At 45.7% G+C, this 25,558-nt stretch overlaps 1 protein-coding gene across 2 annotated transcripts; it reads right to left on the bottom strand.

The window, feature by feature from the left end:
- Positions 1-3,205: 3,205 nt before the first annotated feature.
- On the bottom strand, positions 3,206-22,030 carry LOC149429888 (uncharacterized). 2 transcript variants are annotated; one of them, XM_089666319.1, is made up of 5 exons: positions 21,992-22,030; positions 14,587-14,715; positions 14,255-14,389; positions 14,045-14,168; positions 3,206-8,088 (listed from the first exon to the last, which is right to left on the bottom strand). In XM_089666319.1, the coding sequence occupies exons 2-5, from the start codon at positions 14,680-14,682 to the stop codon at positions 7,094-7,096; spliced, it is 1,350 nt and encodes a 449-aa protein (XP_089522445.1). In that variant the 5' UTR covers positions 14,683-14,715; positions 21,992-22,030; the 3' UTR covers positions 3,206-7,093. The 2 variants fall into 2 exon arrangements, with proteins under 2 accessions (XP_089522445.1, XP_089522444.1); XM_089666318.1 differs by lacking the exon at positions 21,992-22,030 and having other exon boundaries at positions 14,587-14,921.
- Between the last annotated feature and the right edge of the window lie 3,528 nt (positions 22,031-25,558).

The raw sequence follows: 25,558 nt of genomic DNA, 5'->3' as shown, positions 1-25,558 counted from the left end.
AGAGGACGGACGTGGCTATGGGGGAAGAGGACGGACGTGACTATGGAGGAAGAGGACGGACGTGACTATGGAGGAAGAGGACGGACGTGGCTATGGAGGAAGAGGACGGACGTGACTATGGGGGAAGAGGACGGACGTGACTATGGAGGAAGAGGACAGACGTGACTATGGAGGAAGAGGACGGACGTGGCTATGGAGGAAGAGGACGGACGTGGCTATGGGGGAAGAGGACGGACGTGGCTATGGAGGAAGAGGACGGACGTGACTATGGGGGAAGAGGACGGACGTGACCATGGAGGAAGAGGACGGACGAGACTATGGGGGAAGAGGACGGACGTGACCATGGAGGAAGAGGACGGACGAGACTATGGGGGAAGAGGACGGACGAGACTATGGGGGAAGAGGACGGACGAGACTATGGGGGAAGAGGACGGACGTGACTATGGGGGAAGAGGACGGACGTGACTATGGAGGAAGGGGACGGACGTGACTATGGAGGAAGAGGACGGACGTGACTATGGAGGAAGAGGACGGACGTGACAAGGCTTACTGGGTGTAAATAAGAAATAACATCTTATTACCTCCTCTGCTGCCACTTCCACCAATGTCTCCTCTCCCCACTCACCTCTCACCCGGAACTTCCTGTTTATAACTGACATCACTTCCTGTCTATCTGAAATCACTTCCTGTCTGTACTTAACCACTTGCCCTCCTGAGGATTTACCCCCCTTAATGACCACGCCTCTTTTTGCTACTCGGCGCTGCACTAATTCAACTGATAATTGTGCGGTCATGCAATGCTGCACCCAAACGAAATTTATGTCCTTTTTTTCACACAAATAGAGCTTTCTTTCGGTGTAATTTGATCACCTGTGCGCTTTTTATTCTTCACGCTATAAACAAAAAAAATCCCAATAAATGTATATTGATTGCTTTGTGTGGAAGTTATAGCGTCTACAAACTATGGTATAGATACTGCAATTTACACCATTTTTCTGCTATACAGCGCTGCGCTAGTTTAACGGACAATTGCGCGGTCATGCAATACGGTACATAAATGAAATTTACATCCTTTTTTTTCCCACAAATTGAGCTTTCTTTCGGTAGTATTTGATCGCCTGTGCGGTTTTTATTTTTTGCGCTATAAAAAAAAAAGTCTCACAATTTTGAGGGAAAAAAACAATATTTTGGACTTTTTGCTATAAAACATGTCCAGTAAAAAAAAATTAAAAATCAAATTTAGTCATAAATTTCAGCCAAAATGCATTCTGCGACATGTCTTTGCTAAAAAAAAACCCCAATACGTGTAAATTAATTGGTTTACGTGAAAGTTATAGCATTCACAAATGGCGGGAAAGATACTGGGATTTTTTATTTATTTTTATACTAATAATGGCGGCAATCAGCGACTTATGGCGGGACTGTGGCAGACATTCTGACACTGGGGGGTACTGACTTGGGGTCACTGACATCCCCAGTGACACCAATACAGTGATCAGTGCAAAAAAAAAACACTGACACTGTACTAATGGCACTGGGGAGGGAGGGGTTAACTTTATTATTCAGGGAAAGGGTTAACTGTGTGAGGGGGAGTGTTTTACTAGGGGGCGGGGGTGTGTGCTGCATGGAGACACACTGATCCGGACAGATAAACGATTCTGTCCTGATCAGCGTGTCAGGGAACTGACAGAAAGCACAGCTACTGCAGCTGTGCACTCTGTCACTGATTGCCGCTAATCGCCGAGACATAGCCGGTAACGACCGGCTGTGACCCGGCGACTGACATCCGCGGCCGTGATTGGCGGGATAGGTAGGGCGGCAGGGCGCCTCACGCGTGCCCCCTACCTGTTTTAAAAACACACATTTTAAAATGTGGTTTTGCCCAGCCGTGCCGCCCTGCCGCCGTATTTCTACAGTGGCAGGGCGGCATGTGGTTAACCTCACTTCCTGTCTTCCATAGAGACTTCCTGTCTGGGTAGAAGTGAGATCCCCACCTTGTGGAGATCAGAGGAACTGCAGCCCCGAGAAGCATCTGGTAGTGTGACCCCGGCCTTGTGCTGGGTGTGTATGGACTGTAGATCCTTATAGAGGGGTCACCTCCACTCCCACCAAGGGGGACAGAAATATATGACTGCTTAGTCCAGCCTTTCTCAGCCAGGGGTCCTCCAAAGGTTTCTAGGGGTTCCTTCAGCAATTAACTATTTCTGTCTCTCAGTAACAACTGACATCAGTGATCTGTAAGGGGGGCAGTCTTCTCACTGATGGTGATGTAAGAAGGTTCTTCTCCTATGGACCACTGATATAAGAGGGTCATTCTCCCATTGGTCACCAATGTAAGAGACCACTACACTGACCACTGATATAAGGGGATCCTTCTCCCATTGGTCACCAGTGTAAGGGACCACTACACTGACCACTGATATAATGGGATACTTCTCCCATTGGTCACCAATGTAAGGGACCACTACACTGACCACTAATATAAGGGGGTCCTTCTCACATCGGTCACCAATGTAAGGGACCACTACACTGACCACTGATATAAGGCCTGTTCCGGTCCCATGTTTTGCAGGAGCCGATCATCACATATAGAAGAGACATTTCTACCACTTCTATATATAACAGCTTCCCGCTGTCACTGGTGCCTGAGGAAGACATGGATGGGTACAGTGGCCACACCCCCAGGAATCAGTGATGTCATTGGGAATCCCTGCCATGTAAGGAAGGGGGCGGGGATAGCAGTGACATCACTGGCCAAATATGGTCACTGGTCACATTTGGGTAATAAGGTCCCCACCATCCCTGTCGATGATGACAGTTTAGGGAGCTGTCATTGGGCTGGTGCCATTGTCGGGTACTATATACCCCATACTCATTCATTCATGGGGCCCCCATATTATTAAAGGGGGTTCCCAGAATCCAGTATGACCCACACCCACAGATCTCTGCAGCCACCAACCAAGGGGACAAGGTTCTCTGCCTGAGGGAATCCCCCCTAGTAAAGTGACCCCCCCATGATGTGGGCATGTGGCCTGGTATAGTTGGAGAGGGTGCAAACTACAGCCCCCCTCTGCATGGTGGGCTGTATAGGATACACTCCTGATGGCCACACCCTGGGACATTATTCAATATTGTGAAGGCTTTAGGTGTTGCCTATGAGCAATGTTTGTGTATTGAAGTTTATCATCATTGCACCAACACTATATTTTTTGTTGTTCAATACATTTTTTATTATAATTTTACTTTTAACAAGATTGCAGTCAAAATTAAGGAAATTGTAAAGATGGAAATCCGATTGGTCAGGAAAATGCCTTGTCTGGAATGTGGAGGCGGAGTCATTATTCATTTGCGTACAATACAATACACAACATGTTTCATTATTATAACAAAGTATTGCAGAAAAGATCCCAATGGTAAGAAAAAAAAAAGAAAAACATGGAATCACTTTCCTATGGTCACACTCTAAAAACATTAGAGCTCCCCCTAGCTGCAGCCTGGATATAAAATTGCTGGGAGGTCTATTCATTTATCTGCTCCATACTTCCTGTCTTTAACCCCTTCCAGTTCGGACACTTTCACCCCCTTTCTTCCCATGCCACTTTTCAGCTTTCAGCGCTATCACACTTTGAATGACAGTTGAGCGGTCATACAACACTGTACCCATATGAATATTTTAGCATTTTTTTGAGACAGATAAAACTTTATTTTGGTGGTATTTATTTGCCGCTGGGATTTTTATTTTTTTTTTGCTATATAAATGAAAAGGTCCAAAAATGTTTTAAAAGAAGTGTTTTTCTTAAAAAAATTTTGCAAATAAATAATCTTTCTTCATAAATCTTGGCCAAAATTTATTCCGTTATCTTTTTAGTAAAAAAAACAAAATAACCCAAATTAGTTTAAAACCCAAATTTTTTTTACATTTTTATATTATGTGTTTTTTTTTTTACATAGCGTCACCATGGTGATACTGTACTACTTCTGGGGGGTGATGAAGATTTTTTTTTTTTTACACGGATTGCTTTTACACCCATAAAGGCTGTAAAAGCAATAATTTCTCCTTCTTTCTGGCTGCATTCTTGCAGCCATTGAGAAATACCATGAGAGCTTTGATTGGTCGCAGCTTGTCACATGGTACAAGGCTGTTGTGAATACCCTTGCACCATGTGACCTCTGTGATCATTCACAGATTTCACTAGTAGTAAGCAATGATGTCAGAAGTGAAATCTTGCTTACTACTATTCATGTGATCACTGATTGGCCAATCAGTGATCACAGGATCGTACAGTGATCGGTGTTCGCGATCGATCCCGTACAGCGATCAGTGCCACACACTGGCTGTACATGCGGACGCCATTTATGAACGGCAACCCCCTCCTGCACTGCTCCTTCCAATGATATACAGCAATGGATCCCAATGACACCAATGATGGGGCACTATTCCTTCCACTGACACCAATGATAGGACACAATTCCTCCCACTGACACCAATGATGGGGCACAATTCCTTCCAATGATATACAACAATGGATCTCAATGACACCAATGATGGGGCACTATTTCTTCCACTGATGCCAATGATAGGACACAATTCCTCCCACTAACACCATCGATTAGGCACAATTCCTTCCAATGATATACAACAATGGATCCCAATGACACCATCGATGGGGCACAATTCCTTCCAATGATATACAATGGATCCCAATGACACCAATAATGGGGCACTATTCCTCCCAATGATGCCAATGATAGGACACAATTCCTCCCACTGACCCCAATGATGGGGCACAATTCCTTCCAATGATATACAACAATGGATCCCAATGACAACAATGATGGGGCACTATTCCTCCGAATGATGCCAATGTTAAGGCAAAATTCCTCCCAATGATAGGGCACAGTTCCTCCCAATGATAGGGCACAAATCCTCCCAATGACACCAATGATGGGGCACAATTCCTCCCAATAATGGGGCACAATTCCTCCCATTGATAGGGCACAATTCCTCCCACTGACACCAATGATGGGGCACAATTCCTTCCTATGATATACAATAGATCCCAATGACACCAATGATGGAGCACTATTCCTTTCTATGATATACAACAATGGATCCCAATGACACCATCGATGGGGCACAATTCCTTCCAATGATATACAATGGATCCCAATGACACCAAATAATGGGGCACTATTCCTCCCACTGACACCAATGATAGGACACAATTCCTCCTACTGACACCATTGATGGGGTACTATTCCTCCCACTGACACCATTGATGGGGCACAATTCCTTCCAATGATATACAACAATGGATCCCAATAACACCAATGATGGGGCACTATTCCTCCGAATGATGCCAATGTTAGGGCACAATTCCTCCCAATGATAGGGCACAATTCCCCCCAATGATAGGGCACAATTCCTCCCACTGACACCAATGATGGGGCACAATTCCCCCCAATGATGGGGAACAATTCCTTCCAATGATATACAACAATGGATCTCAATGACACCAATGATGGGGCACTATTTCTTCCACTGATGCCAATGATAGGACACAATTCCTCCCACTGACACCAATGATGGGGCACAATTCCCCCCAATGATGGGGAACAATTCCTTCCAATGATATACAACAATGGATCTCAATGACACCAATGATGGGGCACTATTTCTTCCACTGATGCCAATGATAGGACACAATTCCTCCCACTAACACCATCGATTAGGCACAATTCTTTCCAATGATATACAACAATGGATCCCAATGACACCATCGATGGGGCACAATTCCTTCCAATGATATACAATGGATCCCAATGACACCAATAATGGGGCACTATTCCTCCCAATGATGCCAATGATAGGACACAATTCCTCCCACCGACCCCAATGATGGGGCACAATTCCTTCCAATGATATACAACAATGGATCCCAATGACAACAATGATGGGGCACTATTCCTCCGAATGATGCCAATGTTAAGGCAAAATTCCTCCCAATGATAGGGCACAGTTCCTCCCAATGATAGGGCACAAATCCTCCCAATGACACCAATGATGGGGCACAATTCCTCCCAATAATGGGGCACAATTCCTCCCATTGATAGGGCACAATTCCTCCCACTGACACCAATGATGGGGCACAATTCCTTCCTATGATATACAATAGATCCCAATGACACCAATGATGGAGCACTATTCCTTTCTATGATATACAACAATGGATCCCAATGACACCATCGATGGGGCACAATTCCTTCCAATGATATACAATGGATCCCAATGACACCAAATAATGGGGCACTATTCCTCCCACTGACACCAATGATAGGACACAATTCCTCCCACTGACAACATTGATGGGGTACTATTCCTCCCACTGACACCATTGATGGGGCACAATTCCTTTCAATGATATACAACAATGGATCCCAATAACACCAATGATGGGGCACTATTCCTCCGAATGATGCCAATGTTAGGGCACAATTCCTCCCAATGATAGGGCACAATTCCCCCCAATGATAGGGCACAATTCCTCCCACTGACACCAATGATGGGGCACAATTCCCCCCAATGATGGGGAACAATTCCTCCCACTGACACCAATGATGGGGCACAATTCCTCCCCAAGATGGGGAACAATTCCTCCCAATGACACCAATGATGGGGCACAATTCCTTCCTATGATATACAATAGATCCCAATGACACCAATGATGGAGCACTATTCCTCCGAATGATGCTAATGATAGGGCACAATTTTTGAAAGCTTACACTACAAAATTGACTCCATTGTTTTTTTTTATTCTTCTCCTGCCATCAATGGCCAACGCGGTCCCACACTTCATCCATGTCTTTGGTGACCTCTGATCTCCTTATGAACTGTTTCTTCCATGATGAAGATCAGCCATGGAGTATATCTGAGGTGTATATCAGGGTGTGCTTCTTCCCCACATGAGAGCTGGGATGTCCAGCAACATTCATCTAGAAGACATTTCCCGCACTCAAGGCACTAATACACCTCCAGGGTTGTGTGGGACCCCTGATGTACAGGAAGACAGGACTTCAGTGAGGAACATTTCCCTCACTCAGGACAGGAAAGTGGCTTCTCCCCCATGTGTGATCGCTGATGTCTGTGAAGACTGGACTTAACTGAAAAACATTTCCCGCACTCAGGACAGGAAAATTGCTTTTCACCTGTGTGATATCTCTGATGTTTATAAAGATTGGACTTATCTGAAAAACATTTCCCGCACTCAAGACAGGAAAATGGCTTCTCCCCTGTGTGAGATCTCTGATGTAAGACAAGTTTTGATTTTTGCACAAAGCACTTCCCACACTCCGAACAGGAATACGGTTTTTCCCCCGTGTGAGACCTCTGATGTCTGACAAGTACTGACTTTTTTACAAAACGTTTTTCACAGTCAGAACAAGAAAATGGCTTCTCCAATGTATGAGTCTTCAGATGTGCAACAAGATGTGAATTTTTTACAAAGCATTTTCCGCACTTAGGACAGGAATACGGCTTCCCGTCTGTGTGCAATCTCTGATGTGTGGAAAGAGAGCATTTCACTGAAAAACTTTTCCCGCACTCAAAACAGAAAAATGGCTTCTCCCCGGTGTGAGACCTCTGATGTCTGACAAGTTTTGATTTCTCTGCAAAACATTTCTCGCACTCAGGACAGGAATATGGCTTCTGCAATGTGTGAGATCTCTGATGTCTGTAGAGACTGGACGTCTTTGAAAAACATTTACCGCACTCAGGACAGGAATACGGCTTCTCCCCCGTGTGAGATCTTCTATGCACAATAAGTCCGGATTTAAAATAGAAACTCTTCCCGCACTCAGTACAGGGAAACCTCTTCCCTGTTGGAAGGCCGGCCCGGTCCCACACAGTCTGAGGTTCCTCCGGATACGAGGAATCCGATGGTCCATCTACACTGGGTGGTGCCGGATGGACATTGGAGGGAGCCGGGTTTTCTCCTGGACTATACTGTGTGATGTCCTCATCTTCTACCTTCCAGTCTGGAGACAAAGTGAGACAATCCTCGGAGGTTTTCCTCATCTCCCGGCCATGGACTAAAATACAAAGACAAAGAGGATTACTAGACAGGAGCTCATTGGTTCCCCCAAACCAGGACTCCGCCCACATCAGGCAGCTTTGTCTCTGAGGAGCTTACAATTCCACCCTCAAGGGAACTAGGAAATGGCTCCTCTGATCTCCTACCAGGTCATTTCTTTATTCATGGACCTTAGTCAGAGAGTGAGGAAACAACCAGAACTGTCTTTTATAGGAGGGACAGTGATGAGGGGATTATAGGACGAGGGTCCCCACCCCCTCTATCACTCATCACCATCTTCCCAACACAAGAAGTACTGCACGTCCATGATTTAGTCATGAAGAACAGCGGGGCTGAGCCCCACCAGAGGTCAGAGAGTGAGGATGGGGGGAGAACAACCAAGATGAAGACTGGACTGATCCTGAAGACCACCATCATTGGGGTATTGACTCCTCCCTCATTATCACTTTCTGTTTAAGGGTCCAAAGTTGGAGGATGTTATCACATTATTATGACCATGTAAAAGTCTGTGCTCCAATCACATCATCCGATATAAAATGTCCGGCTGGTAGGAAATGGGTGGAACAAAAGAGAATCCATATAATGTGTATATATAGCAGTGGGGGGAGGGGGGAGAGCAGAAGCCAGGACTATGTAATGTACAACATATTGTATAAGATACAGCAGATGGAACTATATAGTATCAGAATGATGTAATGTACAACATACAGGTGAAACTCAAAAAATTAGAATATGGTGCAAAAGTTCATTTATTTCAGTGCAGCAACTTAAAAGGTGAAACTAATATATGAGACTCATTACATGCAAAGCAAGATAGTTCAAGCCGTGATTTGGTATAGGTGAATCAGAGTGACTTGCGAGCCACAGCTGTGATAATTACTAGAGAGTCGCAAACATGAAACACATAACTACAACCGTGTTGGAAATATCTACAAATATATGTTGCGCTCCTAAATACTTCTCAATAAATAATAATTAAATTATTAACATTAAATTAATTCAAATTATGATACAAATAACTAATAAAAGTATATACATACCAAAGAATATTTAAATAGATAATTTCAGCTAATCAATCTCCTCCAAATAAATATCAAAATAATTCCACATGAAATACTCCTCTAAAAAAATATTTTGCCAAGTGCTCATAAATCATCTATTAGTGACATGATGTACTTACTAATACCCTCAATTTCATTTATATTCATAATACCCTCATTTAATATAATAAAAATAGTGAACCAACTAATAACCCTCAACTAAAACGCATATAAATGATCCCCCATAAATGAAGATAACCAAATGCTCATAAATAATTAGTAGTGATTAGTATGAATCCAAATATCATCAAAATAATAGTCCCATTGAATAAACAATTGTTTGTATATAGTGACTTGGTGCTTGTTGTTCTTCAATTTGTGACTTTTGTGAATTCTTCAAATAGTGAAGATGTGCGCTCACCTCCTTTGATGCCTGCAATTAGGCTATACATGCTTTCCGTTCACTTTCCCTGGAACCTGCTGGACATATACTTTTGCTGGTAAAACAGGGAGATCCTTCCTTTAGGAGTAATGGATGTATCCTCTGGTGGCTGATTATCCCCTCAGGGATTACACACTCCTTTTGTTATCCGAGACCTCCTAATTATCCTCTCCTTGTGTTACTCCGCATGCAGGAAGAAGTAGAGGACATAATGCTTTACCTTTTAAAACTTTTTATTCCCACCATCCAAGTATTAAACTCACATTAGACAGGTTTAAGTAACACAATATCCCATTGGAAATCCTCTGCTGGCCTCTGAGTCATACACCTGTCGTCTATCGTGTTGTGCGGCTCCTCTCCGAGTGATGACGTAGCCCCTCCCTTACGCGTTACGCCTCCAATCACGTGGCTTCATCAGGGGGTTGTGATATCACATCCTATCACAACCCCCTGATGAAGCCACGTGATTGGAGGCGTAACGCGTAAGGGAGGGGCTACGGAGGGTATTATGAATATAAGTGAAATTGAGGGTATTAGTAAGTACATCATGTCACTAATAGATGATTTATGAGCACTTGGCAAAATATTTTTTTAGAGGAGTATTTCATGTGGAATTATTTTGATATTTATTAGGAGGAGATTGATTAGCTGAAATTATCTATTTAAATATTCTTTGGTATGTATACACTTTTATTAGTTATTTGTATCATAATTTGAATTAATTTAATGTTAATAATTTAATTATTATTTATCAAGCCGTGATTTGTCATCATTGTGATGATTATGGCTTACAGCTCATGAAAACCCCAAATCCACAATCTCAGAAAATGAGAATATTGTGAAAAGGTGGAATATTCTCGGCTCAAAGTGTCCCACTCTAATCAGCTAATTAAGCCATAACACCTGCAAAGGGTTCCTGAGCCTTTAAATGGTCTCTCAGTCTGGTTCAGTAGGAATCACAATCATGGGAAAGACTGCTGACCTGACAGTTGTGCAGAAAACCATCATTGACACCCTCCATAAGGAGGGAAAGCCTCAAAAGGTAATTGCAAAAGAAGTTGGATGTTCCCAAAGTGCTGTATCAAAGCACATTAATAGAAAGTTATGTGGAAGGGAAAAGTGTGGAAGAAAAAGGTGCACAAGCAGCAGGGATGACCGCAGCCTGGAGAGAATTGTCAGGAAAAGGCCATTCAAAAGTGTTGGGGACTTTCACAAGGAGTGGACTGAGGCTGGAGTCAGTGCATCAAGAGCCACCACACACAGACGGTTCCTGGACATGGGCTTCAAATGTCGTATTCCTTTTGTCAAGCCGCTCCTGAACAACAAACAACGTCAGAAGCGTCTTACCTGGACTAAAGAAAAACAGACCTGCATCTCATTTGTAAACCAAGGACCCAGAGTATGGAGGAAGAATGGAGAGGCCCAAGGACCCCAAGTATGGAGGAAGAATGGAGAGGCCCAAGGACCCCAAGTATGGAGGAAGAATGGAGAGGCCCAAGGACCCCGAGTATGGAGGAAGAATGGAGAGGCCCAAGGACCCCGAGTATGGAGGAAGAATGGAGAGGCACAAGGACCCCGAGTATGGAGGAAGAATGGAGAGGCCCAAGGACCCCGAGTATGGAGGAAGAATGGAGAGGCCCAAGGACCCCGAGTATGGAGGAAGAATGGAGAGGCCCAAGGACCCCGAGTATGGAGGAAGAATGGAGAGGCCCAAGGACCCCGAGTATGGAGGAAGAATGGAGAGGCCCAAGGACCCAGAGTATGGAGGAAGAATGGAGAGGCCCAAGGACCCCGAGTATGGAGGAAGAATGGAGAGGCACAAGGACCCAGAGTATGGAGGAAGAATGGAGAGGCCCAAGGACCCCGAGTATGGAGGAAGAATGGAGAGGCACAAGGACCCCGAGTATGGAGGAAGAATGGAAAGGCACAAGGACCCCGAGTATGGAGGAAGAATGGAGAGGCCCAAGGACCCCGAGTATGGAGGAAGATTGGAGAGGCACACACTGCAAGATGCTTGAAGTCCAGTGTGAAGTTTCCACAGTCTGTGTTGATTTGGGGAGCCATGTCATCTGCTAGTTTTGGTCCACTGTGCTTCATTAAGTCCAGGGTCAACGCAGCTGTCTACCAGGAGATTTTGGAGCACTTCATGCTTCCTCCCGCAGACGAGCTTTATGGGGATGCTGACTTCATTTTCCAGCAGGACTTGGCACCGCCCACACTGCCAAAAGCACCAAAACCTGGTTCAATGACCGTGGGATTACTGTGCTTGACTGGCCAGCAAACTCGCCTGACCTGAACCCCATAGAGAATCTATGGGGCATTGCCAAGAGAAAGATGAGAGACATGAGACCGAACAATGCAGAAGAGCTGAAGGCCGCTATTGAAGCATCCTGGTCTTCCATAACACCTCAGCAGTGCCACAGGCTGATATCTTCCATGCCACGCCGCATTGAGGCAGTAATTGCTGCAAAAGGGGCCCAAACCAAGTACTGAGTACATATGCATGCTTCTACTTTTCAGAGGTCTGATATTGTTCTATGTACAATCCTTGTTTTATTGATTGCATGGAATATTCTCATTTTCTGAGATTGTGGATTTGGGGTTTTCATGAGCTGTAAGCCATAATCATCACAATGATGACAAATCACGGCTTGAACTATCTTGCTTTGCATGTAATGAGTCTCATATATTAGTTTCACCTTTTAAGTTGCTGCACTAAAATAAATGAACTTTTGCACAATATTCAAATTTTTCGAGTTTCACCTGTAGAGTATGTAGTGCAGGGGTCAGGAGTATGGAATGTACAACATAGAGTATATACAGTGAAGGAAATGCGTATTTGCTCCCCTGCTGATTTTGAATGTTTGCCCACTCACAAAGAAATGATCAGTCTAAAAATCGAATGTTCGGTGTACATAGCTACAAAAAAATTCAGCAGAAATGCATGTCTAACAAATGATGACTGATTTGCATGTTCATGAGGGAAATAAGTATTTGATCCCCCATCATTCAGCAGGATTTCTGGCTACCAGGTGTCTTTCATACAGATAACAAGCTGAGATTAGAAGCAGTCTCTTAAAGGGAGTGCTGCTAATCTCATATCCACAGGAGCAATCAAACAATCAGATTCCAAACTCTCCACCATGGCAAAGACCAAAGAGATGTCCAAGGATGTCAGGGACAAGATTGTAGACCTACACAAGGCTGGACTGGGCTACCAAACTATCGCCAAGCAGCTTGGTGAGAAGGTGACAACAGCTGGTGCAATCATTCACAAATGAAAGAAACACAAAACAGCTGTCAGTCTCCCTAGGTCTGGTGCACCATGCAAGATCTCACCTCATGGAGTGTCAATGATCATGAGAACAGTGAGGAATCATCCCAGAACTACACGTGAGGATCTTGTCAATGATCTCCAGGCAGCTGGGACCACATTCACCAAGAAAACAATTGGTAACACACTACGCCGACAAGGATTGAAATCCTGCAGTGCCCGCAAGGTCCCTCTGCTCAAGAAAGCACATGTCCAGGCCCGTCTGAAGTTTGCCACTGAACATCTGAATGATGCAGAGGAGGACTGGTGGAAAGTGTTGTGGTCAGATGAGACCAAAATCGAGCTCTTTGGCATCAACTCAACTCGCCGTGTTTGGAGGAGGAGGAATGCTGCCTATGACCCCAAGAACGTCATCCCAACTGTCAAACATGGTGGTGGAAACATTCTGCTTTGGGGGTGTTTTTCTGCTAAGGGGACAGGACAACTGCACTGCATCAAAGGAACAATAGACGGGGCAATGTACCATCAAATCTTGGGTGAGAACCTTCTTCCCTCAGCCAGGGCATTGAAAATGGGTCGTGGATGGGTGTTCCAGCATGACAATGACCCAAAACACACGGCCAAGGCAACAAAGGAGTGGCTCAAGAAGAAGCACATTAAGGTCCTGGAGGGGCCTAGCCAGTCTTCAGACCTTAATCCGATTGAAAATCTGTGGAGGGAGCTGAAAGTTTGAGTTGCCAAACGTCAGCCACCAAACCTTAATGACTTGGAGAGGATCTGCCAAGAGGAGTGGGCCAAAATCCCTCCTGAGATGTGTGCAAACCTGGAGGCCAACTACAGGAAACGTCTGACCTCTGTGATTGCCAACAAGGGATTTACCACCAAGTACTAAGTCATGTTTTGTGAAGGGGATCAAATACTTATTTCCCTCATGAACATGCAAATCAGTGCGTCATTTGTTAGTCATGTATTTCTTTTGAATTTTTTGTTGCTATTCTGTCTCTCAGTGTTACAATACACCTACCAATCAATTTTTAGACCAATCATTTCTTTGTGAGTGGGCAAACATTCAAAATCAGCAGGGGATCAAATACACATTTCCTTCACTGTAGTGCAGGGGTCAGGAGTATGTAATGTACAACATAGAGTATATAGTGCAGGGGTCAGGAGTATGTAATGTAATAAAGTCTCCTTTTACCTGGTGATGTGAGGGGCGGCTGATTGGCCATCATGACGTCCTTGTAGAGGTCCTTGTGTCCTTCTAAATACTCCCACTCCTCCATGGAGAAATAGACAGTGACATCCTGACACCTTATAGGAACCTGACACACACAATGATACAGTCACCATCCAGACACATCCCTTGTCTGTTACTGGAGAATGTCCCAGAATTCCCGGCACCGCTCACCTCTCCTGTCAGCAGCTCCATCATCTTCTTGGTGACTTCTAGAATCTTCTGCATGTTGTGTCTCTCAGGGTTTAGGGAGTCACATGGAGGCACTGTGATGGTCATATGATCACCTGACTTAAGAAGAGGAAATCTCTGTATTGAGGAACCAATAGAAATATATTAGAATCCCAGAATCCTCCTCACCTCTCCGGTCAGGTCTGTGTTTTATTAATAGAGATAAGAGTGATGTCATGTGACCTCCCAGAATCCTCCTCACCTCTCCGGTCAGGTCTGTGTTTTATTAATAGAGATAAGAGTGATGTAATGTGACCTCCCAGAATCCTCCTCACCTCTCCGGTCAGCAGGTAGATGATCTCCAGGGTGAGGTTTAGTATCTTCTCAGTCATGTGACTCAAGTCATCCTCCATCCTCATTGGTGCCATCATGTGATCTATACAGGTCTCCTTGTAGACGGATAACTTTGGGAAATGAAAGTAAGAATGATTTGGATGGTATTGGTCACACAATAATAGGATGTGGATGTGAGGGGGGAATAGGAGGGTTGCTGGACATTTAGTTACTACTACCCCCATGGGAACACATTTAGTCTGGACTGTTTAGTTTTTACTACTTTTTCCTGAACCCAGGACCCTCTTTGCCTGCCAGATCAGAAATCCTCTTTTCTCTGTTGGGTTTGTTTGGTCCCTGAACTGGTTTTGATGAGTTTTAGATCTGCAGACAAGGAATGATAAATACGATCCTTCCTATGACTTGTTTGCTCTGAGGCAGTGCTGTGAGGTCAATGTCGGGCCATCATGATGTCAAGGAAGGGGAACTTGTTATTTTTTTGCCCGAGTTGCCATTTAATCAGGATAATTGCCAGAACTACGCTCCAATCTTCAGCAGCCTGCTGACTGACAGGAGTGATGTCACTGTCACTCTCTGCAGTAAGAGAAGGGATTGGATAGCAGTAGGATGCTTCTGGTGGAGTAGATAGCTGTGGGGGGAGGAGTCTGTTCTCTTCCCTCCAACAACAGCACAGTGTAGGTAGGAGGAAGACAGTGGGGGGGATGGGTTTCTTCTCTTGGTTACAAGTATACTGTAGTATCGGTGGCCGAAACGTTTCAGCCGAAAATACCCCTATCTGCCGTTGACCGATATGAAAATAAGCACCGATACAGGTGCCAAAAAAGACCCTGCCCCCTCACTGCTGCCACCCCTCACCACCATCCTTCACCCACCACTGCCCCCACCGTCCGCTGCTCGGTACTTCTCAGTCTTACCTGAGATACCATCAAACAATCCCAGCGCTGGGCATAGAGATGAGTGAAGGAAAGATGGCTTCCACTCATCTCTATGCCCTTGGAAGACCGGAGCAATGTCACTTCCCATTCCAGCACCTTGTAAACAAGGCGTTTTGTTTTTTGTAAAGCACTAGATCAATGCTTTATTTGATCTAATGCCTTACATTGTAGAGGAGAGAGTATTATTATTATACAGCATTTATATAGCACCAAAGGGTTTGCTCAGCGCTGTACAATAGCAAGGGGGACAGAACATGAGACAAGACAGTAACAATACAATACACGAGGGGTTCGAGGGCCCTGCTCTTTCGAACTTACAATCTAGGAGGGAGGGGATAGTGGTACAGGAGGAAGTGGCTGTGGGGGATGGAGAGGTGGGAGGAGATCGGTTGTTAGGTGAGGGTGGGGTAGGCTTCCCTGAAGAGATGGGTTTTCAGGGTGCGCCTGAAGGTGAGGAGGGTAGGTGACAGTCTGATGGATTGGGGTAGGGAGTTCCAGAGGAACTTTCAGGGACGTCCTGGAGAAGTTCTGCAGTCGGGCGTGGGAGGAGGAGACCAGGGAGCTAGAGAGTAGGAGGTCCTGTGAGGAGCGGAGGGCACGGGTAGGGTGGTATTTGGGTATCAGGTCAGTTAGGTAGTTTGGGGCAGCGTTGTGAATGGCTTTGTAGGTCAGAGTCAGTAATTTGAATTTAATGCGTTGGGCAATCGGGAGCCAGTGGAGGGAGGCAGATGTGGAGCGGTTGGTGAGGTGGATGAGTCTGGCCGCTGAGTTCAGGATAGACTGGAGTGGGGATAGTGTTCGTTTGGGTAGGCTGGTGAGAAGGGAGTTGCAGTAGTCCAGGCGTGAGATGATGAGGGAGTGTACGAGTTGTTTAGTAGTGTCTGGGGTGAGGAATGTGCGCATCTTGGAGATGTTGCGGAGGTGGAGCCTGCATGAGTTTGATAGTAATTGGACATGAGGTTGGAAGGAAAGGTTTGAGTCCAGGGTGACACCCAGGACTTTGGCGTGTGGGGTGGGATTGATGGTGGCGTTGCTAATCGTGATGGAGAGGATGGGGGGGGGGGGCGGCGGGCTGGGGGGAAAACCAGCAACTCGGTTTTGGACAGGTTTAACTTAAGGAAATGGAGCGACATCCAGTCTGATATGTCATTCAGGAGGTGGGCGATGCGGGCGGAGAGTGAGAGGGTGAGGTGGGGGGTGGAGAGGTAAATTTGAGTGTCATTGGCATAGAGGTGATAGTTGAAGTCGTGGGAGGGTATCAGTTTGCCAAGGGAGGAGGCGTCTGCACAGAAGAGAAAAACACAGCAGCGTGTTAGAATGCCTGCCGCAGTCCCGCTATAAGTTGCTGATCTCCACCATTACTAGTATAAATAATATATATATATATATATATATATATATATACACACACACACATACATACATACATACATACATACACACACACACATATACACACATATACACACACACTTGTATAAATATATAATATATATATAAAAACTTTCACGTAAACCAATTAATTTACACGTATTGGGATTTTTTTTTCAGCAATGACATGGAGCAGAATACATTTTGGTCGAAATTTACAAAGAAATTTTATTTTTTACTGGATATACTGGATTTACTCAAAAAGTCAAAAATATTTTTTTTTTTCAAAATTGTCGTTTTTTTTGTTTATAGCGCAAAAAATTAAAAACGCACAGGTGATCAAATGCCACCGAAAGAAAGCTCTATTTTTGGGGAAACAAAATGACCGCACAATTGTCAGTTAAAGCAACACAGCACCATATCATAAAAAATTACCTGGTCAGAAAGGTGGGGGGGGGGTGTAAATCCTCTGGAGGGCAAGTGCTTAATTTCACCTCATGTTGCTACAGAAGAGAATTTTCGTGGCCAAGAATTTTCTTTTCTTTCCATGTCACTGCTCATGCTCGTTTCTTTTTTGATTACATTTGTTGCGCGATTCTCCCATCATTGACTAGAAATGTGTTAGTTTTTCAAAACATTTCCAACATGCCCAATCACTCAAATTCAATGGTCACTCGAAAAATCGAACGCTGCTGTGGCGAAAATTTTGAACGAAAATTCTTTCAGAATTCGACCTGTGTATGGCCGGCTTTAGTACTGCAGATAATACTGGGGTGCTGTGAAGTGGCCTCTGCAGAAACTGTTAGACAGGACAATTCGGTTTATTGCAGGCTGGCCAGTATAACAGGCAGGAAGATCAACCAACACCAATGTCGAAGTACCATTTTATCTTTAACCACTTGCCGCCCAGCCACCGCATATAAAAGGTGGCAGGGCGGCGCTCGTAGGCAAAAGCACGTTTTAAAACGGCTGCCTTCAAAACAGGTAGGGGGCGCGCGCGAGGCGCGTGCCCGCTCTACCTGTCCCGCGGGTGTCAGCAGCGGGTCTCCGCCGCCGGGTCACGGCCGGTTTTTACCGGCTGTTTTCCCGCGATGAGCGGTGATCACTGACACAGAGCAGGGCTGCATTGTTTACACGCAGCCCTGCTCTGTGACAGTTTGCCGACAAGCTGAAGAGGGAGAGAAGAGTTTCTCTCCCTGGATCAGCTCCCCCCTCCCCCCGTCCAGTACACACCCCCACACCCTAGTAAAACACTCCCCTTACACAGTAAATTCTAAAAATGTTAACCCTTTCCTCCCCAGTGACATTAGTACAGTTTCAGCGTTTTTTTTTCACTGATCACTGTATTGGTGTCACTGGGGATGTCAGTGACCCCAAGTCAGTTCCCCCCCAGTGTCAAAATGTCCGCCACAGTCCCACCATAAGTCGCTGGTCGCCGCCATATGTCGCTGTTTGCCGCCAAAAGTCGCATAAATAAAAATTAAAAATCCCAGTATCTTTCCCGCCATTTGTAAACGCTATAACTTTCACGTAAACCAATTAATTTACATGTATTGGGTTTTTTTTAGCAAAGACATGTCGCAGAATGCATTTTGGCAGAAATTTATGACTAAATTTGATTTTTGCATTTTTTTTTTTACTGGACATGTTTTATAGCAAAAAGTCCAAAATATTGTTTTTTTTTTTCCTCAAAATTGTCACTCTTTTTTTTTATAGCGTAAAAAAATAAAAACCGCACAGGCGATCAAATACCACCGAAAGAAAGCTCAATTTGTGGGGAAAAAAAAAAAAGGATGTAAATGTCATTTATGTACCGTATTGCATGACCCGCAATTGTCCGTTAAACTAGCGCAGCGCTGTATAGCAGAAAAATGGCGTAAATTGCAGTATCTATCCCATAGTTTGTAGACGCTATAACTTCACACAAAGCAATCAATATACACTTATTAGGATTTTTTTTACCAAAAACATGGAGCAAAATACATTTTGGCCTAAATTTATAACCAACTTTGAGTTTACTATATATTTTTTATAGCTGAAAGTAAAAAAATATTGTTTTTCTTCAAAATTTTTGGCCTTTTTTTGTTTATAGCGTGAAAAATAAAAAGCGCACAGGTGATCAAATTACACCGAAAGAAAGCTCTATTTGTGTGAAAAAAAGGACGTAAATTTAGTTTGGGTGCAGCATTGCATGACTGCGCAATAATCAGTTGAATTAGTGCAGCGCCGAGTAGCAAAAAGAGGCGTGGTCATTAAGGGGGGTAAATCCTCTGGAGCTCAAGTGGTTATGCAGTACCAGATACAGTTGCTGACAAGCATGAGCAGCAGGCTCGGATACTTATACTCTGAAGTGATTGCCAACAAGAAGGCTTCCTTTTGAAAAAAAGTTAGGAGAGGAATATCCCAAACGTTCTCAAAGAGAGGCTTCTGCAAGGCCACCAAAACAAAATTCCAAGTCCCAAGGCAAGGGATGTCTGGTACAACATGAGTGATCTCGTGGATAAAAGCACAGACTAAGGAAAGAGAAGCAAAGGGATGAAGGAAAAGAATAGCCAAGGCATAAACTTGACCCTTGATGGTACCAAGGGCCATATGGTGACCAATTTCATTTTGAAGGAATTCCAAAATGCAATTTACCGAGAACTGGAAAGGATGGAGCTTGAATAATTCACAATAGGCAGGTGCAATAATAAATGGAGAGGTGGACTTTTGGGCAAAGAGCATAGTGGAGGCAACAGCTGGAGAAAGACCCCTGTTCTTCAGCACCTGACCCTCAGAAGACATGCCATTAAATCCTGTGACTGCAAAGCAGGAAGGAAGATTGGACAATGTGGGCCAGGATTACGGCTATGCACTACTGCTCTCCTCTCCATAGCAAATGGGGAAGAAGTTTCTGAGGAGGGAAGACAGAAATCAAGTAGTATCTGTCCCATGGCACCACTACGGCTATGGATGAGATAGTCCACTTGCAAGTTGTCAAGCCCTGGAATGTAGACTCTGTGTCAGGGATCCGGGTGTGACCAGAAATGTGTGGACTGACACAGGGAAGTAGCAGGCTTCAGGAACACAGGCGTAGTCAGGGCTGGAGAGGTGGAATGGTCAGGCGGGCCGTAAGGTACTGTCAGGCGCCGCCCGGCAGAATCTCTAGTGACCCACAGAACAGGATTCCCCAGGGCGCGGAGTCTAAGCCCCAGTCTGCCTTTTCAACAGAGCCCCTGATGGTGGGGATGGACTTGGCGCAGGACTTAGACCAGGTCACGGCCCCTGAGTGCACCAAACTGTGGTAGAGGGGTCCGCCGAGGGTATGTACCGGGGGAAAGCCTGATGTGAAGGGGCTAGCAGGTTTGGACAGTAGTGACTGGATCCATGCAGGATGGATGGATCGTCTGGGTAGCGTCAGGCGTAGTCAGGCAGGCCAGGTCAGCAACATGTGGGCAGTGAGGTACCAGAGGAGAGAATAGTCAGGGTCACAAGCCAGGTTCAGTAACTCACGGGCAGCACGGTACAGAGGATCAGGCAGAAGGGTGGTCAAGCAAGCCAGGGGTTCAACAGGAGATGGCCAGCAGAGGTCAGGATCAAAGCAGGGTCAGCAACTAGGCAGGAACACAGGATACCAGGTACAGGGGCTCATGGGAAACATACACCAAGGCACTGACTGCAGGTCTGGCCATTCCTTAAGTACACCTCCTGCAATCAGCCCCAGGTGTTGGCTGATTGCAGGAGTGAGCTTCTGGCTGCTGAGAGCTCCCACTGGTCAGCCCTGGTACTGCAGCCCACACGGCAGGTGAGTCCCACCACCAGTGCTGAGTCCATTCCTGACACTCTGCTCACAGAAATAGGTAGTTTACCATTTTCCCACAATCAAGATTCCTCGGAATCTCAGGAGGGCTAGCACCAAAACTAATACTTTGCTGAAGACCTGCAATGATGATGCCAGATCAAAGAGGGGGCTATGAATTGGTAATGAAGCCACCCACCATGAACTGGAGGAACTGTTGGTGATTCCAGCAAAGGAGAACATGGAGATAAGCATTCTTGATGTCAATGGAAGCCAAAACATCTCCTTGGTGTAGGGAAGCTACCACTGAGAGCACCAACTCCATCTGAAACTTGCATACATTTAGAATGGTGTTCAAAGACTTTAGGTCTAGAATTGGACACACTCTTTCCTTTTTTGGGGCTGTGAGCAAATTGGAATAGAAGCCCATGCACTTTTTGGAGGGTGGAAACAGGGCAATCACTTCCTGATCCAAGAGTCCTTGAACTGCTGAATGAAGGTCAGATGTTGTGGGGAAAGAAACAAGCTGGAAGGAAAGAAATTGTCCGGAGTGAAGATCTCGAGACAACCTCCAGAAATTCTTAGGACCTCAGTTCTGAGTACTAGGTAAAAAAAATAAAAGCATGTGTTGCAGATGGAGAGTGTGGCCACCAGACGGGGATCTCCCCTAGGGTGTGTTATTAGTTTTAATTGCATCTAGGGTCCTGCTCCTGAAGGTGGCGACAAAAAACCCATCCGTCATGAAGATATGGCTGTGTCCTTCAATGGATGGAGCATAGTGGCTAAATGGTTAGCCCTTCCGCCTGGCAGTAATAGGGTTGTCAGTTCAAATCCCAACCATGGCAGCACCGGCCTGGAGTTTGCATGTTCTCCCTGTGCCTGCATGGGTTTCATCCGGGTACTCCGGTTTCCTCCCACACTCCAAATACATGCTGGTAGGTTAATTGGCTCCTGTCTCAACTGTCCCTAGTATGTGTATGTATGAATGTGAGTTAGGGACCTTAGATTGTACACCCCTTGAGGGTTATGGACCTTAGATTGTACGCCCCTTGAGGGTTAGGGACCTTAGATTGTACGCCCCATGAGGGTTAGGGACCTTAGATTGTACGCCCCTTGAGGGTTATGGACCTTAGATTGTACGCCCCTTGAGGGTTATGGACCTTAGATTGTACGCCCCTTGAGGGTTAGGGACCTTAGATTGTACGCCCCTTGAGGGTTAGGGACTGATGTAAATGTACAATATATATGTAAAGTGCTGCGTAAATTGATGGCGCTATATAAGTACCTGAAATAAATAATTACCTCCTCTGCTGCCACTTTCAACAACGTTTCCTCTATACTTCCTCACTACTCACCCAGAACTTCCTGTCCGTACCTGACATCACTTCCTGTCTCCCATAGAGACTTCCTGTCTGGGTAGAAGTGAGATCTCCACCTTGTGGAGCTCAGAAGAACTGCAGCCCCGAGAAGCGTCTGGTAGTGTGACCCCGGCCTTGTGCTGGGTGTGTATGGACTGTAGATCCTTATAGAGGGGTCACCTCCACTCCCACCAAGGGGGACAGAAATATATGACTGCCTAGTCCAGCCTCTCTCAGCCAGGGTTCCTCCAAAGGTTTCTAGGGGCTCTTTCAGCAATGAACAATTCCTGTCTCTTAGTAACAAATGGCATCAATGATCTGTAAGGGGGGCAGTCTTCCCAATGATGACAATGTAAGAATATCCTTCTCCCACTGAACATAGTGCGGGTCCTTCTTATTTGATCACCAATGTAAGGGAACACTACACTGACCACTGATATAAGGGGGTCCTTCTCCCATTGGTCACCAATGTAAGGGACCACTACACTGACCACTGATATAAGGGGGTCCTTCTCCCATTGGTCACCAATGTAAGGGACCACTACACTGACCACTGATATAAGGGGGTCCTTCTCCCATTGGTCACCAATGTAAGGGACCACTACACTGACCACTGATATAAGGGGGTCCTTCTCCAATCGGTCACCAATGTAAGGGACCACTACACTGACCACTGATATAAGGGGGTCTTTCTCCCATTGGTCACCAATGTAAGGGACCACTACACTGACCACTGATATAAGGGGATCCTTCTCCCATTGGTCACCAATGTAAGGAACCACCACACTGACCACTGATATAAGGGGGTCCTTCTCCTATTGGTCACCAATGTAAGGGACCACCACACTGACCACTGATATAAGGGGGTCGTTCTCCCATTGGTCACCAATGTAAGGGACCACCACACTGACCACTGATATAAGGGGGTCCTTCTCCCATTGGTCACCAATGTAAGGGTCCACCCATCTGACCACTGATATAAGGGGGTCCTTCTCCCATTGGTCACCAATGTAAGGGACCACTACACTGACCACTGATATAAGGGGGTCCTTCTCCCATCAGTCACCAATATAAGGAACCACTACACTGACCACTGATATAAGGGGATCCTTTTCCCATTAATCACCAATGTAAGGGACTCCTACACTGACAACTGATATAAGGGGGTCCTTCTCTAATCGGTCACCAATGTAAGGGACCACTACACTGACCACTGATATAAGGGGGTCCTTCTCCCATCAGTCACCAATATAAGGAACCACTACACTGACCACTGATATAAGGGGATCCTTCTCCCATTGGTCACCAATGTAAGGAACCACTACACTGACCACTGATATAAGGGGGTCCTTCTCTAATCGGTCACCAATGTAAGGAACCACTACACTGACCACTGATATAAGGGGATCCTTTTCCCATTAATCACCAATGTAAGGGACTCCTACACTGACAACTGATATAAGGGGGTCCTTCTCTAATCGGTCACCAATGTAAGGGACCACTACACTGACCACTGATATAAGGGGGTCTTTCTCCCATTGGCCACAAATGTAAAGGACCATTACACTTATCACTGATATAAGGGGGCCCTTCTCCCATTGGTCACCAGTATAAGGGACCACTACACTGAGCACTGATATACGGGGGTCCTTCTCCCATTAGTCACCAATGTAAGGGACTCCTACACTGACCACTGATATAAGGGGATTCTTCTCCCATTGATAACCAATATAAGGGACCACTACACTGACCACTGATATAAGGGGGTCCTTCTCCCATTGGTCACCAATATACACTGACGATATAATATCTCTTGACATTTAGGGGTATGTTCATTAATGGGGGGATGGAGGGAGGGAAGCAAAAACGAATGTTATGGTGCTACTTGCAGAGCTGGTTGAATGTTTTCCATTGATTTAAAATGTAAAATATCATATTTAGCCACTAGATGGCCCAATTTCCATGATCTTAGCACCATCTAAAGTCAGAGTGCTCTATTTCTCATGATAATAAATGAATGGTTAGTTCATTAGTATTGGTTTTGGTGGAGTTCTGTTCTTCAATGTCCACTGTACTCATAAGTGCTGAGTATTATTATTATTATTATTATTATTATACAGTATTTATATAGCACCAAACGGTTTGCTCAGCGCTGTACAATAGCAAGGGGGACAGAACATGAGACAAGACAGTAACAATACAATACACGAGGGGTTCGAGGGCCCTACTCTTTCCAGCTTACAATCTAGGAGGGAGGGGATAGTGGTACAGGAGGAAGTGGCTGTTGGGGATGGAGTGGTGGGAGAAGTGGAGGAGATCGGTTGTTAGGTGAGGGTGGGGTAGGCTTCCCTGAAGAGATGGGTTTTCAGGGTGTGCCTGAAGGTGAGGAGGGTAGGTGACAGTCTGATGGATTGGGGTAGTGAGTTCCAGAGGATGGGGGAAGTCCTGGAGAAGTCCTGCAGTCGGGCGTGGGAGGAGGAGACCAGGGAGCTAGAGCGTAGGAGGTCCTGTGAGGAGTGAAGGGCACGGGTAGGGTGGTATTTGGGTATCAGGTCAGTTAGGTAGTTTGGGGCAGCGTTGTGAATGGTTTTGTAAATAAGAGTTAGTAATTTGAATTTGATGCGTTGGGCAATCGGGAGCCAGTGAAGGGATTGGCAGAGGGGGGTGGCAGATGTGGAGCGGTTGGTGAGGTGGATGAGTCTCGCCGCTGAGTTCAGGATAGACTGGAGTGGGGATAGCGTTTGTTTGGGTAGGCCAGTGAGAAGGGAGTTGCAGTAGTCCAGGCGTGAGATGATGAGGGAGTGTACGAGTTGTTTGGTGGTGTCTGGGGTGAGGAATGTGCGTATCTTGGAGATGCTGTGGAGGTGGAGCCTGACCTTGATAGTGATTGGACATGAGGTTGGAAGGAAAGGTTTGAGTCCAGGATGACACCCAGGACTTTGGCGTGTGGGGTGGGATTGATGGTGGCGTTGCTAGTAGTGATGGAGAAGATGGGGGGGTGCGGGCTGGGGGGAAAACCAGGATCTCGGTTTTGGACAGGTTTAACTTGAGGAAATGGAGCGACATTCAGTCTGATATGTCGTTCAGGAGGTGGGCAATCCAGGCGGAGAGTGAGGGGGTGAGGTGAGGGGTGGAGAGGTAAATTTGTGTGTCGTCGGCATAGAGGAGATAGTTGAAGCCGTGGGAGTGTATCAGTTTGCCGAGAGAGGAGGTGTAGATGGAGAAGAGAAGGGATCCAAGGACAGAGCTTTGGGGGACTCCAACAGAGAGGGGGAGAAAGGGGGAGGTGGCAGTGTTATAGGTGATGCTGAAGGAGCGTTGGGATAGGTAGGAGGAGAACCAGGAGAGAGCAGCATCCCTGATGCCAAGGGAGTGCAGTTTTGTAAGGAGGAGGGGGTGGTCGACTGTGTAGAAGGCCGCGGAGAGGTCTAGGAGCAGGAGGACTGAGTAGTGGCCATTAGCTTTGGCGGTTAGCAGGTCGTTAGTGACTTTAAGTAGGGCGGTTTCGGTG

Source organism: Staurois parvus, unplaced genomic scaffold, assembly GCF_062004578.1.
Source record: "Staurois parvus isolate SC_StPar_1 unplaced genomic scaffold, SC_StPar_1.0 ptg002686l, whole genome shotgun sequence".
NCBI classification, from domain to species: Eukaryota; Metazoa; Chordata; class Amphibia; order Anura; family Ranidae; genus Staurois; species Staurois parvus.
Note: the sequence above shows the minus strand (reverse complement) of the source record. Positions and strands in the feature narration are given on the sequence as shown.

What these genes read in the sequence shown, in the direction of transcription:
- LOC149429888 (XM_089666318.1), bottom strand. Translation starts at nt 14,829, where the DNA reads ATGGGGGTAGTAGTAACTAAATGTCCAGCAACCCTCCTATTCCCCCCT. An exon ending in TCTACCTGCTGACCGGAGAG is followed by an intron (nt 14,390 to 14,586) that starts GTGAGGAGGATT and finishes TCCTCAATACAG; the next exon opens with AGATTTCCTCTTCTTAAGTC. An exon ending in GCCGCCCCTCACATCACCAG is followed by an intron (nt 8,089 to 14,044) that starts GTAAAAGGAGAC and finishes TTTGTATTTTAG; the next exon opens with TCCATGGCCGGGAGATGAGG.